The 15,326-nt window shown below is 42.1% G+C and overlaps 1 protein-coding gene across 3 annotated transcripts in view; it reads right to left on the bottom strand.

The window, feature by feature from the left end:
- hcn4 (hyperpolarization activated cyclic nucleotide-gated potassium channel 4) overlaps nt 1–15,326 on the bottom strand; it is a 77,614-nt gene that overhangs the window by 16,882 nt on the left and 45,406 nt on the right. For all 3 annotated transcript variants that reach the window (XM_047580001.1, XM_047580000.1, XM_047579999.1), the window contains 2 exons: nt 5,859–6,005; nt 5,315–5,555 (listed from right to left, as the gene is read on the bottom strand). In XM_047580001.1, coding sequence (XP_047435957.1) covers nt 5,315–5,555; nt 5,859–6,005 — 388 coding nt within the window. The remainder of the gene's footprint in view (nt 1–5,314; nt 5,556–5,858; nt 6,006–15,326) is intronic.

Genomic DNA, 15,326 nt, shown 5'->3' with positions numbered 1-15,326 from the left:
TTAAGTTTTCTGGTTATTTAACATGAAAATATGTCTGACTGTCAGAAATTAAATAAATCATTCAGCCCCTTTTGTTAAATAGGTCAAACTATTTATGATGACACCATTTAGACTTCCTATTTTGAGGACAGAAACCGTATATACTGACAGTTTGTTCAATAACACATCTACATGTTGTACAGATAAACAGAGAGTCACGAATGTTCTCTGTGAGGTTGCATTGACGTTCCCTGGGTTACATCCACGCTGGGAGCAGGAAGCTGAGCAAGATAGTCAATAAAAACCTACAAGGTAACAGTGCAGCAAATAAGGCTCTCGAAGAAAAATACAAACATTTTGATTGAAAAAAAAGAGAAACATTTAAGACTAGAGATTTGTAGTAATTCTCTGTATAAGAAAGAAAAATTAGAAGACAAACAGTCATACTTATTTAATTTAGTCATGAACGCAGTAGAAAATGAAACTAATGGATCTAGAACAAATATGAACACCTGAATCATTTTTAGTCTCACAAGTTAAAAGTTTCTTCACAAAACAGTCACAACTTTAAATATAGAAGTGTGCATGCACAGGCTGAATGTGTTCCTGACTACGAGGTTCCTGAAAACTGTTAATGTGAATGTGAATGTGAGTGAATGCAAATGCTGGCCTTTGAATGTACTCTTCGTTCTGCCTGTGCATCCATCTGCATGTGATTTTGGGAAAGTGGGGTTCTACCTGGCCTCCTCTGCGCTTATAAGCGTGCATCGACAAGAATTAATGAATATGAGCAGGCTTGCTTGGTCTGCGATAAGGTATTTGTGTCCTGCAGCCTGGTGTGGCCAAGCTCACCTGGACTCTACTGTCAGCTCCCATCTCCATTCCCCTGCAGTGCCCCCAGCTCACAGAGCGGACACACTCTCTAACCTTTGAAACGTCCGCAGTGGGCTGCCTGATTCCCTGTGACACGCCATGCTAACTCCCTCACAGCATTAGCATAGCGGGACAAACGCCTAGCTAGCATGCGCAGACAGGTAGGGAAGATATGGTGTGCTTCAGCATCATGGCTGACGTGGATGTCCCGTCACATCTCATCGTTTCTTTTTCACCTTTCAAGCTGAACTGAAACCAGGTGACGTTTGCGTCGATGAGAGACAAAAGACACAACGAAGTGGCATTCAAGGACCACAAGATGTTTAAAAAACCTAAAGAGTAAAAGTATATGGGAAGTCACACGAGTGTCCTGTTTAAAACAGTGTATGTACTATGTGTTTATGTGTACTGTTGTGTATCATGTGGCAACAGTTGACCTTTAAATGACGCAGCCAAACAGCACCTCTCAACATATTGTGTTGTGTCATCCAGTGCAGGTGACTATTTTTTTCCAGTAACGAAGTAATTTAACGCGTTACTATTTCCAAACCAGTATTCAGATCAAAGTTACTTATCCAAGTTGCTGTGCGTTACTACTTTTCCCATTTCATGTTTTCTTGGTCTCGGGGAGTGATGTCATGTTTTCAGCATGAGGACGAGTCACGTATAATACCATGCAGCGACACAAACGTGAACAACAACGGAGGGAGGAGACAGATGAGCGTTTTCGGGCTGGAAACACTGCTACGCTGGTTAGTGGGTGGTGTGGTGATTGGCTGGTTAGATGCACAGCCTGGAGGCCAAACAGTCAGAGGTTCACCTCCCCGCGAACAAAAAAAAAGAAAAAAGAGTCAAGTTGGGGAGAGTTGAACAAGTTGGTTGGCCAGTATGTTGATAAAATTTTGATAAAATTTTATTCACTTATTTATTTATTTATTTTGGTGAGGGGGTAGGCAACACTGGTCATATCACACGTTCTACCACAGAATCACTGATCAGGCGTAACATTACAACCTAATATTGTGTAGGTCTCCCTTGTGCATCCAAAACAGTCATGACTCATCAGAGAATGGACATAAGGAGGGGGCGCATGAATGCCAAGTTCAAAAGTTTCCCGGCAGAACATTGTATTGTCACAAGGTGTTCAGCGTTACTCACTTCACCTGTCACTGGGTTTGATGTTATGCCTGACCGGCGCATGTTATCTCATCCTATTTGAACTGTCACATTATTCAAGGCTGCAGACAATGAACTGCTTTAACCATCATATCCCCCATTCTGTCAATGAGTCAGCTGAAGCTCCTCCAGGATAAGAGATGCAGAGGTGTTAACTGGGTTAAGGACTGAGAGGATTACCTGGGTCTTTGCCACTGCCAGCCTCTCCCAGTGACTCACTCAGTCAGGGTGGCCATTTGGCAGCTCTGTAGCACAGCCAGTCTGAGCACATGGTGGGGGGACGTAGCAAAAAAAAAAGCGAAAGAGAGCTGAGATGGAACCCGGGATTTGTCAAGACGACTGATTTACTAAGCACCACTCACAGACAACCAGTCGGACAGTAAGGCCCAAAAGATGGCACAAGAGAAGGCAACACTGCCGTCAACTCCTCTTCAATCCGCTCTCTCTCTGACTCTGTCTTATTTTCTTTCTTTTTTTTTTTTTCTCGTTCCACTCACAGAGCTACTACAAGCCACTCACTCAGAGGCAAAGTGAGCCATCTTAAAGGTGCAATCAAAGGCAGCTTTTGATAAGCACCCCTGACTGGCATGTAGGGGCACCGCAAGGTCACTGAGCTCTACTCTGACCAAGTGAGAGCCACAGTCGGCACTAGCAACACATCAATTACCACAGGCAACAAAGGATGAACTATAACAACACAATAACCTCCCCAGTCTGGGCACACAGACGGCAGCGGAGATGTTGTCCCGATAAGTGTTTCAATACTGATCTATAAGGAGAGAAAGAGGCAAGTGGAGGGCGGGGGCGGAGGGCGCATGTTTTCTTTCTGAGCCCGGAGCAGCATCCAGAGAGCAGCCTTGGCAGAGATCCATGTGTCCCTTGGCGTTAGCACTGCAGTCACATTACATTTCCCCTCTCCACTGGATTGCTGTGCGCCCAGCCGACGCTCCCACCCAGGACATGTAGTGTCCACTTTAGACTTTGGGCTCACTGGCTAGAGGTGATCCAGCCGCTAACAAAGTGAAGCAGACCGCTGAGTGTATTAATTGTGCAAATAATTCAGGTTGTCAATGAACGAATGAGTTAGAGCGGGAGAGTTTGCGGAGATACTGATGAGCAAATACAAGCAAACCGGTGCCCGCTGACACTGAGACTGTTTGGCAAGAGAAAAACTCTCCAGCGACTGTTCCACATTCACATGCTCACAGAATCAGCCTGAAATCCATGTGGAGCAAGTTTTCAATTTTGCCGTGCAATCATGTAAAATAAAAAAAAAAAACCTCACTGCTTGCTGATGGTTGGGTTTACATGGAGCCATATATTCCGATTACTATCAGTTTAGAAGCCTAAAACAAATGAAAATGCTCCATAGAAACACTGCAAGAATATTTTTTTTCCGGTGAATCGGAATAAAGTCAGGCTCCGTTCTGTCTATGCATACTCTGTCTTGTCGTAAATGTGCAGTGACGTTCGAGTGACGTTTCCTCAGCCGGTCTGTGGAGTCTGAAAGACAATGACTCTGAAAGAACCAGACATTAACACACGCTTAGATGGCAGAAAAAATATATAAAAATATTGAACTGTTTAAAAAGATCCATAACATTTTAATGAAGTCGGGATAGACCGAAGTGTGGAACAAATTCAGAACAAATTCGAAAACCTTAAGGCTAAACTACACAACAGCAAAAGCGGATATGACCCCAAACTTTCTGAATCAAGTTGTTGTTTTAACAATAAAACTGTAAAAACAACAGCGACTACTACGCTTATTAGACGAGAGACCGCCATCTTTGATTAGTCACGTGATGTTTTCATCGATGTGCGCATGTCACAAGTCTGGAAAACGGCCGGTCTGATTAAAAGTAGAGGTGGTACATGTAAACATCAGATCGGAATAGCTCAAAAAGAAAAAAGCCTCCATATAAACCTGGCTACTGACGGCCACGCTGAAGTCAACATGTGCCACATACTCACTGTGCTGATCCTGCACCAATTAATTTCATGAATGACTAACTCATGTTTGGTAACAAACTCCCGGTGGCTCTAGGCTTACCTCGCTAGCCCCCGCCCTTACACCTCCAGAGGAGTGGCACTGCCAGTTATAGTGACGGGATAATGGAGCCAAAGGCCTTGTGCATATATTGGACGAGAGGGACAATAGTGACATATTTAAGGCTTGAGGTTAAAGCGATTGTGCTAGTTTGTATTTCCTTGCACTTTTATGTATTACCTATCTCATGTTTACTCAGTGAATAAAGCCTTTACTTTCGCTCCTATTCATTTTTATCTATTCGCTTCGGTGTCTTTGCGTGGCCCGATGTCCAAGCTGTCACAAAAACTGTGCCATTACCAGGAGGCATGCACTAGAAACAAGCCTCTGCGGCACCGGACCTTTCTGCGAACGCGAAGTCTGCTTCACTGAAGAGGGACCGAACGAGGGAACATTTTGGACAACATCTGAGACAAAATGGCCCCAGAGAGAGAAGCCGGGGCCACGTTGTCTAAAATGCTGATTAGTTTTGGCATGTGTAGAGATAGATTGCCTGCCATCTTTTCATTATATTTCCAGAACTCCCCAGAGAGAGGGCATGGAGATGGACTTGAGCAGGCAAGGCGTAATTAAACTTCCACAGACAGGTCATGTGCTGTTAAATGCTTTGCCACCACTTCTAATTACTTAACAGTGTAGTCGAAATGATACGCTGTCACCGGGCAAATTAATTGGTATTTGGTGAGGGCAGTATGGCAGCATTGTCTCTTACATGTGTCACAGTCTCTTTGGGATCATGAGAGCACTGTGCATTATCTGACCCTGATTAAGAACTTAACAAGTTAAACACATAGAACCTCTGGGTTATCACACGAGTCTCAAGCGTCCACGTATTATGTCATTTCACAGCTTCCTGACCTCTTTGACATTTGGATGTGTATTTCTTAATTTGCTCTGGAGCAAATGCTGTTTTGGTCTGCATTTAAGAGACAGCTCATGATGTGAATTAAGGGAAATGTCCTGCATTAACCATGAAGATGAATTTGAAGCGAGTCGGTAAGCAGCACACAACATACCACCTCCAGCTCCAGGCGAGCTAACATCAGGGCAAGAATAGCCGCTTCCGAGGGCTGTTTGCCTCACAAATTGGAAATCAAAACCAGGCCAACCTTTTAAGGTGTTAAAGGACAGCGTTATTAATATTAAAACAGCGCAGATTTAAGCTCCGCGGAAAGATGTGTGTGAGCGTGTGACCTTTGAGTTTGTGTTTCTGGTGCCAGCAACAGCTCGTCTTACCCCCAAAGTAGGAGCCGTCTGACAGCTTGGTCTCTTTGTTGCCTTTGGTCAGCACGCTGACGACCCCATGTTGTATGAAGTACATTTTCTTGCCAATGGTGCCCTCCCTGATGATGTAATCCCCGGGCTGGAACACCTCGAACTTCAGCTTGGTGAGCATGGAGGTGACAAAGTTCGGGTCGGCGTTGGCAAATAGAGGCATGGACGCCACCAGCTTTCGACAGTTGAAGTTGATGATTTCCTGTTTGAATGGGAACAGAGGTTAGTAAGGACAACAGAAAATAAAAGAAGAGGCTTGACAAAATGCCACAATTTCGTAGAAGAGGAATATGTGCAGAAAAAATGGGAGCCGTGCAGACATTTTGTTTCTAACCCCTCTCAGTTTTACTCCTGTTTGATTTTGGCCTCAAGAAAAAAAAGTCCCTCTGCGCACTTGTGTAAAGGTAAAATGTCAGTGAGTGTGAACCGAAGTGAGGGGAATGCCAAGCAGTAGTACACAAGCTTGTGAACACGCAGCCATTTTGAACAAAGACGCTCATCCCACCTCTCGGAGCGGCTCGTTCAGTTCTCCCAGGATGCTCTCCTCGTCGAACATCTTGCCTTGGTAGCGGTGCTCGTAGTAGTCATGAATTCTCTGCCTCATATCTGCCGGCAGCTTGTGGAAGGACATGTACTGCTCCACCTGTTTGTACTGCAGGGACAAAGAAACACACAACAATTAGGTTACTCAAAGGCCAAAGTGCTGCAGCACAAATACACAGCCACAGGGAGCAGCTGGCACCGGGGTCATACGCACGAGGAAATGGAGACGGATGAGTGCAGGTCAAAGCCAACAAGTCTTTGATGGAATCTCTGTTTCTCTCTCAAATATCAAAATGTGTCACATACAGCCTGACATAAGTATTAAAATTCAAAAGATAATAAAGAACTTTGGGGAGTAAGCGAAATGTCAAGTTGTGCAAAGTCAAGATGACATTTAAAAATCCTTGGCTAATCTGGAATTATTCTCTGAGCAATGGGAATGTGTCACTCCGCCATTTACAATACGGTTATTTATTTAATGCAAATATTTTCACTTTCTCTGTGGATAGCCGAGAGACCTGAACCCATTAACACGGACGCGTTTGTGTATTTGGAGGACGTATACAGCAAATCAAGAGTGAGAGACAGAAGGAATGAGGTCGGGCATCATAAACTGCGAATAAATAATAACCTCTGTTTACAATGAGAGAATATGAATAAACTGTATATTGCATATACAGTAAGGTGTATAAGTGGCCATCTGCATTTAGATAAATATCTGTTATTAACTTTGGATCACTGGATTATCGCTGGATGAGTTAACGCAGCAAATGAAATTGGAATCTGTGGCGTTGTATTAATATAATGCAATCTTACAAAAGCTTCACATCAAAAGCATTTAAATGGATATAAAAACACCAGTTTACTGTTATTTTCAAGTAGTAACAGGAAATACAATGTGTTTTTCAGTGAGTTTAGGGTTAGCCAATACTGGTTCACCAAAGATATTTTTGTTTCTCTGTATTTTTATCGACTTTTTATCAGTATGAAATATTCAAAGCAGTAGTGAAACAAGAAGGAATAGCCACAACCATCTGTTAGATGAATATCTGACAGACTGTATGGACTAACCAACTGCTATCTCTGTTTGTTGTGACACATGCTACGTACAACATGCAATCTTAAAATCGCCCACAGTACGATGGGAAATTACTCCCTGACGTCTTTATTCAACCCTTTGTGAATTAATGTCAACGCTGTGATTGTGATTCTGTGGCATTAAACTGTATTTCCTGTGGCTACCAGTAACTATAGCTATCACCAAACCAACCAGGTCTGAAATCTTCTATCATTTTCATGGCAGAGGGAATTGGGATCAGACCCTACACAGCAGAGACAGTTTAATATGTCACAACACTGTGGGAAATATATAAAGGAAGCATCGGGGAGGTTTACACAGTACAAGATCGTACATGGGTACTCCCACACCCCATTGAGACGTCATACGATGAAAGTGATGGACTTGGAAGCGAAGGAGAATTTTTCTTGGAAATATAAAAAAACGAACTTTCCACCTTTGTATCTAGGAATGTTGTATAATTGCACCTTTTTGGGGTGTCAAAGCAGTTGCCATGGTTCCAGGGCTCCTGTGACCCCAGATTTATCTCTGTCTTTTGAGTAATAAATCTAAAATACAGAATATTAAAAAAAAAAAAAGCTGAGTTATTAAGGTCGGATTAATCACAGCACCCAGAATTATTCTGAGACACTGGAAAATCGATCTCATGCCAGTCCAGCAGGGTTAGATTGTACAATTGTGATTCCAGTCACTACCTACTATGGACTTTTGCCTCTGTTTGTATTCTAAACCAATAATTATTATATGGTTTTCTTTTTTTCCCTTGTATTGCTGATCTGGAGCGAGGTGTCCCTTGGATCTGCTTGTGTATTTTATTGTAAATCATTCTCTTGTTTGTTAAAGTTAACAAAACTCAACAACAAGTCCTTCAAAATACTAACAAATTTAAATACTAATGCTGAAATCATTAAATGATACACACAACTGTGGTAAAAAAACAAAACACGTACACCAAAAATGATCCCGTTTCCACAGCAAAAACTGGAAAAACAACAACAACTTAGACCTTTAAGTTGTTTGTGAAATTAAAACTGAAATGCGTTTCATCGATTCTACACTATCAGGCGCAGAGATGCAGATCAAAGCACACCGAGAGCACCTTGAGGATGAGAATGGGTAGAATCACTGACCCGCAGTGAAAGAAAACAACGAGGGAGAAAAGGGGAAAAAAAGAAAAAGGAGAAATTAAGCATTCATCGGGGCTACGCTGGAGGTGCTCTTTGATCACCATTTCTCCGCCGCCAGCAGCCTTACCACTGAATGACACGGCTGACCTCAGATGTCTCCCTCTTTGTTGCCTGACACTTACTGCCCTAGTCACCACTAATCTTGGAGGAAATCATCAAAAGGCCGACCTTGTGAAAATATAGCAGAGTAAATTTAGGACAGCTGTCTCATGCAAGTCAGATTGTTTTTATGAACGCTGGAAATCTGTCGGGCTTTGTTGGAGAAGAAACACAGACAAAGACAAAAAGAGTCCTAATATAAGACACATAGACTGATGCCTCATAAAATGGTCTGTAGATAATCGTCTCCCCCTTGAGTCAATCTACTGCCACCTTGCTGGATCCCCTGCCTGTATCCCTATGTCCCTCTTTTTTATTATTATTATTATTTTTTATAGTACTCACATTATCCTTTTCCCCCTTTTTAGATGAGTTTCACTAAGTCTGTGGTTGACCTGAGCCTTTGTAGTCCTTCACAGAGACAACCTGAAATCCCTCTGTGCATATTGACGATACAGCTCCCTCCAATATGACCCCACAAACTGTAGCAGGTATTGCGAGCCCAAAACAGGAAATTCATCAGATAATTCAGACGGCTTGAAATGTTTGTTTGAAGCTAAGTGCAAAGTGCAAAGTATTTGATCACTTCTGTGTAAAGTGACCTGGAAACGTAAATACTTGCACGAGCAGAGACAAGACATGGAAAAAGGCTTTTAGATTTTCCGTTTTCTGCGGGGAGATGAATGAGTTCCGTCATGGTGTAAGGGTTTGAGTCTTTATCCCCGCAATCCCCTTGGCATAAAATTGCAAATTTACTGATCTGATGATGAAACAGAATCCCTCGTCAGAGGAGAACTTTGTGCTCCTCTCCTCCGTGAGAGGGGAAGCTCTCCGAGACATCTCCAGGTGAAGCCTCACTGGCAGCTGAGTGCGGCGGAGATGGCTCGTCCGCTTGTGATGCCAGGGTGAAGATGACAGGTGTAACCCACATTCTGAATGTTGTCAAATGTCTTAATGTCTCCTGAATTAGACATGCCACAGCATGGCGCTCTGTTTCAAAGGCGTGGATTAGCATCTCCTTCAGAATGCCTCCCAACCCCTTTTTTTTTTCTTCCCCACATTCACAAAAAAAGAAAAGACACATTTCAACACGAGATTCATCCATTTATCCTCAGATTTGCAGAATATTACAGTTTGATTCTCCCAGCATGAAAGAGTATTAGTTAAGAGAACAAACACAAGATAATGTCCTATTGCTTTTCCTGTTTTGATGAGTGCAGCTGTGCCACATACAGGAGCTCAGTATCGTACTCGAAGGCATTCCATATTTACTAACCACTGCTGAGTCTCAGCAGAGGAGCTGACAGTGATGCAAAGACACCAACCACGGGGGGCAGCGCTTTCCTGACGTTGTGATGGGCTGATAAAACCTCCCGTGACAGGAAATTATCTTATTGCCGCACGGCCCCCGTCACACTGCCACGAGGAAGATCCTTTGCTCTCACGCTCCACTTGGTCAAATCAAATCGGAGTCAGCATTAAGGAGGTAACCGTTTCGCCGTCACATTTCTTCCAGCTCTTTGAAAACCACGGGCTTTCAGGCTGCTGTGGGCCTTTCTTAAAATGTTGAAATACCCACCTGCAACGTGTCACGCTGAAAATGGAGCCAATGTAGAAGTGCCAAACACTGCAGTACTTTCAATAGCCACTTGAGGATCGACTCACTCACAAAAGACGCTACAAACTTTTATTCAAAGGCAGTAAAATACTCTGTCTCCTCTATCTCCACTTACTTCCCCGGGCTCGTGGTGGTTACATGACTACAGAATTTTACTTTGCCCCAATCAAAAAAATCATCCCATATATTGGTGCAGGTCTAATCATCAGTGACACTGGTTGGCCGACTTGTTGTTACCTTTGCACAGAGCCAGGCTGATTCTACCTTTTGTCCTACAGTGAGATGTAACTCCACAGCTACGCTTTATTTAGCATGGACAAATCCATGTTGGCAGATCGGATGGTTTTACACACAACTGGGTGAATTTTATTTTTCAGGTTAAAATAAAAAAGACTTGGGTGGGTGAACAATGCACAGGCTGGTCTGGGAAAATACTGGTCTTTTAACGTTGATTCAAAAAGAAAATCAAAGTACGTCTTCCAATACAGAGGAGTTCATTCAAGTCTAAGTCCTGAGCCACTCAGACCACTGCAGTTAAGGAGATCTTTTGTATATGAATGGTTCTGCTCAATGTCTTCAGATGGTTGACACTGTTTTCCATACTTCTCTGAGGTTCATTACTAATTGTAAAGTGTTGACACAGCACTACTCTCAGGTTGGTGAGTCTGCTCTGGCCACCCGAAGGATCACCCATTGGTATAACACTTTATATGTATAAGGCAATACTTGGACCATTGTGGCACTACTACATTTGTACCTTCACTGCACAGAGAAGAGCTCCTCCTTACTCTCTCTGTTCACAAGATCAATGGTTGCTTTCTGTTCCATTTGCATATACTGAATTGGGAAAAGGGGCTTTTGTCCACTCTGCACCTTTTGCATGGAATATGTTGCAGAACGACTGGAAACTGAGTTTATTTTTTGAGCACTTTTAAATCCAAACTGAGAAGACTTGAGGCTGACTCCACAATATGCACTTGTTTTTCATAATCTGCTTGTAATTTTCACCTTTTTATCCTTTTATTTGTGTTTTGTTCTTTTGTGTGTTTTAACTGTGTGTGTTTGTATTTGCAGATGCCTATCTTGGCCAGGACTCCCTTGAAAAAGAGATGGGATCTTCCTAGTTAAATAAAGGTTGAATAAAATAAATAAATAAATACACTACTGCAACCAATAGAGTCGATAAAGTACTAAACAAAATATCAAGCTAATGTTTTGGACGGTTTTGTGTTTGTTTTGTTGGTTTTTGAACAGCTTTTGAGCTGGAAACCATTATTAGCTGTATCTGGCAAGACAGTCTACGACTATGTTCCTGCTTTTATCTCCACCCACGCCTGCGCTGCTTATCTGCAGCTACAGCATACCTGCTCACCTTCACCTCCACCTCAAGCACTGCAAAGCTACTCTCCATGACAGCAGGTTGTTATACATTACAAGGCGAATTCGAACATACATAGCTGAACCGGAAAAGAATGCCTTGATAAACGTTTACCTGCAGCAGGAGCTGTGCTAGGTGGCACCATTATTCTATTTCACTTCACAAATACTTTTTCTTTGCCTGAGTTTTGATCTTTTTCCATGTGGCCATTCTTTCGTCTACTTTTTTTTTTATCACGCTTCTCTTCTTTTCCCAATTCCCCTTTCTCTCACACAGCTCTCCAAGGAGATGCAAATTTTTACCAAATAAAATATGAATTATTCATTTCCCAAAAGAGATGTCAGCCACTTAATTATACTTTCTAAACATTTCTTTTCCTCTGCTGTTTTCTCTCTCCTTCTTCCTAACCTTCTGTCGCATGGTCAAAAAGTGTGGGTTATTTTAATAAGGAAAGCCAAAGTCTTAAATTTCAGAATTTTTACATTTAAGCATTTAACTTAAAATATGACACTAAGAACCAGGAAAATAGCAACAGAGAATGTATATTGCTACCTGGGATATACAGAACATCAAAATCTGAATAAAGTATTTCACAATTTACGTGTGCTAAAGATTTCACACTATATTTTATATATATATTCTCGTAATGCAATTTTAACCATCGCTGTGACAATGATAAAAAGCATGAAATAGAAGTAGGCAGTTAATTCTGTCTAGAGCTTAGTATCGAGATGTAATGATGATTATCCGGGCAGTGAGCTATACAGGAATTTAAATTAAAAAAAAAAAAATCTCTTTGAAAGCAAAAATGTAAAATATAAAGTGACATTAGCCACGTTTACATATGATCCGGAAGTGAGGTAAACAGTCACAATGGTGCAAATAAAAACAAATAAAATGGAAACGCAAATAGGGATAGTTTCCAACACAGACTAAAGTGTCTTTAGAAACTGCATGTGGAGCAATGCCTGTTACCTCACGATAGTTTGAGAAACCAAGAGAAGGAAAAACGGTCAATATAGTCGACTTGCTGTTGGTACTGTCTCTGCCTGGTAAGCCGGTCATTCATCTTTATTATATCTCACTGACATTAATGCCATAATTAGAATATTACATTTTTGCCTGCATTACAAGATCAACTGGTTGAAAAAGATGAGACATGCAGAATGATGCGGAAAGACATGAGTGTTTGTAAATTTTGGTGCATATGTAGAAATCTCATGCAGCTCAAACAGTGACATATCTAATGAAATGCTGTACATCTGAATAAATGAGAGCATTGAACATGAGCACCTGCAAACACAGCGGGAAGCATTTCCTGAGACATAAAATACACAGCGCATCGACTATATTGGTTGTGCTTTTGATTTTGGTTTGAGGGTCACACTCAAACCGCGTTTTTACAGGGCACCTCTGAGGCATGTCACCAGTCCTTGAAGTTGTGTGGCTGACAGAGAGGAAAGGGGAATGTAACAGGGTTTAGATTAATGCCATCAGTCAGGTCCCGACTAATGAGAACAGCTCTAACTGTAAGGCAGAATCAGACTTAAGCTCCTCAACTTGTTGACAGCTGTGTCCTTGGGTTGATTGTACGGGGGGAAACTTAACCTCTGCAGGGCACCACCAAATTACTGATTTGTTCCTCGCAGGAGGGATTCTTAACCTTCAAAGTACAATCAAAACGGGGATGACTAGGTAAATACTGCCCAAAATAAGGAAAACAAAAGAATTAAATGTTTCACTACTTCCCGAACAGAATTAATCTGCTTTCCCTTGCGTGCAAAGAAAAGAACAGATCTGTCAAGCATGGACATATTCTCCCTGTGACGACTGTTTCCTGTATTTCCAAAGGTCTTGTTTGGTGGATTGAAGTAGGCGGACAAAAGATCTCTAGAGCCTCTTCACCCACAAATAATCAGCTTTGGGCCTCGTATTAACTATTCCCCAAAGAGCCGTGTTTAATTGCCAAGTGTTAATTAGAGATTTAAAAGGGAGGGGCCGCAGCGCCCCACTGCCATTTGTTTCTAAAGCCATTTGGGACCGGCATGCCACAACATGCCGTCCCCTGGGCATCCTCGATTTCCTCAACAACTGCGAACAACATGCCGAACTTTACTCAGTCTTTATCCCGCTGATGTACATATTTTGAAAGGACAGACTGGAGAAATGTACATAATGATCTAATAGTCAGAGTGTGTGGCAGGACAATAAGGATCACTTGGAAATGAATGAGATGATCTCTTTTGTGCGGTCTTCCCATCTCCATCCTCTATCCCGTGTCGTATAAATTAGCCCAGTAGAGAGCCATAGCGGCAGATAAGCAGCGGCTTACGGAGAGCTGGAGTGGCAGGCATACCCCGCATGCACGGTCACATGTGCAGCCATCTTGTGTCCCAAATCTGGAGAGATGTAATTCTCCTTGTGTGATAATGGTTCTCAACATGCCTCAGACTAGAGGGAAGAAATCTTGGGGGTATTCGGCGCATGCATTCCAGCTCACAATGATTTATGGTGTGAGGTAATGGAGCTGTGTACAATATAATATAAATACGCGTAAATACGTCCGTATTAATGAGTACCATTCAACACCACAGTAAAGCACGCCATGGATACGGTTCTATAAAGATAAGGTGAGGACAGATAGAAGAGGAAAAAAAGATAAAGAACAAATAGATGTATGTATGTTTCGTATATGTTTTATCAGAATAAATGAATCAAATTTGCACCATCTGATGTTGAAACGAGTCGAGAAAGAAACTATCCGAGGCACAAACTGGCACTTTTAAAATCAACCAGCAGCGAGTCCTGAGTGATCCGGTCTTAAGATTTAAGTAAACGTGCAAACACAACCAAGACCTGTTAAGTGGCCACACTGTTCTACGGCATTCATTCAAAAAATAAATAAATACCCTCACACGCAACATTGTGAGCGATCAACACAATGGGCAAATGCATCACAAGTGACGTTTGTTCATTAGCAGGGACAGCCTTTTCATAAAATATTCTCTTCTTGTAGCTGTTAACTAAAACAATATATTAGTCTAGACAAGTGTAATTAATAAATGAAGTTACTGAATATGAGCAGACTATGTGTAATTCCACCATGACAGCATTTGGTTAATTAGCCATCGGTTACCCTACGTAAACTGGCCATGCTAGAGGTTTTGTCTTGTGTCTTTATGAGTTTTTCTTTCACTGTTACAATACTCTACGTTTGGAAACTTTGAGGATACTACGTCCCATAATTTGAGTCCTATCGGCCCTGTTTGTTGGTCCAAAACAGCAGTGGATGGAGATTCAGTGCTTTGATCTAGGACTGTGACCTGCTCACTCAGAAGGCATGAGACTGCCGAGTCTGTTCAGGGCTAAAGACAGCACAGTTTGAAACTAAACTAATTCCTTTCTCAGTAACCGAGTAGAAAAGATAACACTGAGGCAAAGCCTGCAGAAGTCCAGATTTAATCTGATCTGATATGGAACGAATACACCTATGTGACAAACAAGTAGAAAATGCGCATGGTTTATTACTCCACGTCCTAAGGCTCTTTCTACGCAGCAAACAACTGGCGACATACATTTAGTTTTCGTAGAGTGAAAATGAATCTAATAACGCTATTTCTCATCTCAGTGGGGGCTACACTCCAACCCTCCAAATATTTAGCGTGATTTCTGGGCTCTCTACTTTGTGTAACAGTTAACATGCTGCCTGATTCCTAGGAGCTCATTTACGTCTGCTTGCTAGCTTCTGACAGCCTGGGCATTTATCACATGGTGCCACATTGTAATAGAATTCTATTGAGAAAAGATTATACCCAGGCTTTCTGATGATAATTTTCACCATCTCTGAGAGCAGAGCTTTACCCACTCTTTCTTTCTTTTCCGTCTCCACTAAAAAATCCATCATAAGCTGTTTTTTCTCCATCGTGGGGGCTTCACAGATTTGTTTCCCATCTTTATATAAAAGTTACCTGGAACACACCTCTGCATGCCAACCAGACAGACGGCCTCTCATCTTGGCCGTAAAGCCATCTGTATGGGAGCTCCATGCCCTATTTATTTATAGTTCATTT

Source organism: Mugil cephalus, chromosome 3, assembly GCF_022458985.1.
Source record: "Mugil cephalus isolate CIBA_MC_2020 chromosome 3, CIBA_Mcephalus_1.1, whole genome shotgun sequence".
Taxonomy (NCBI): Eukaryota; Metazoa; Chordata; class Actinopteri; order Mugiliformes; family Mugilidae; genus Mugil; species Mugil cephalus.
Note: the sequence above shows the minus strand (reverse complement) of the source record. Positions and strands in the feature narration are given on the sequence as shown.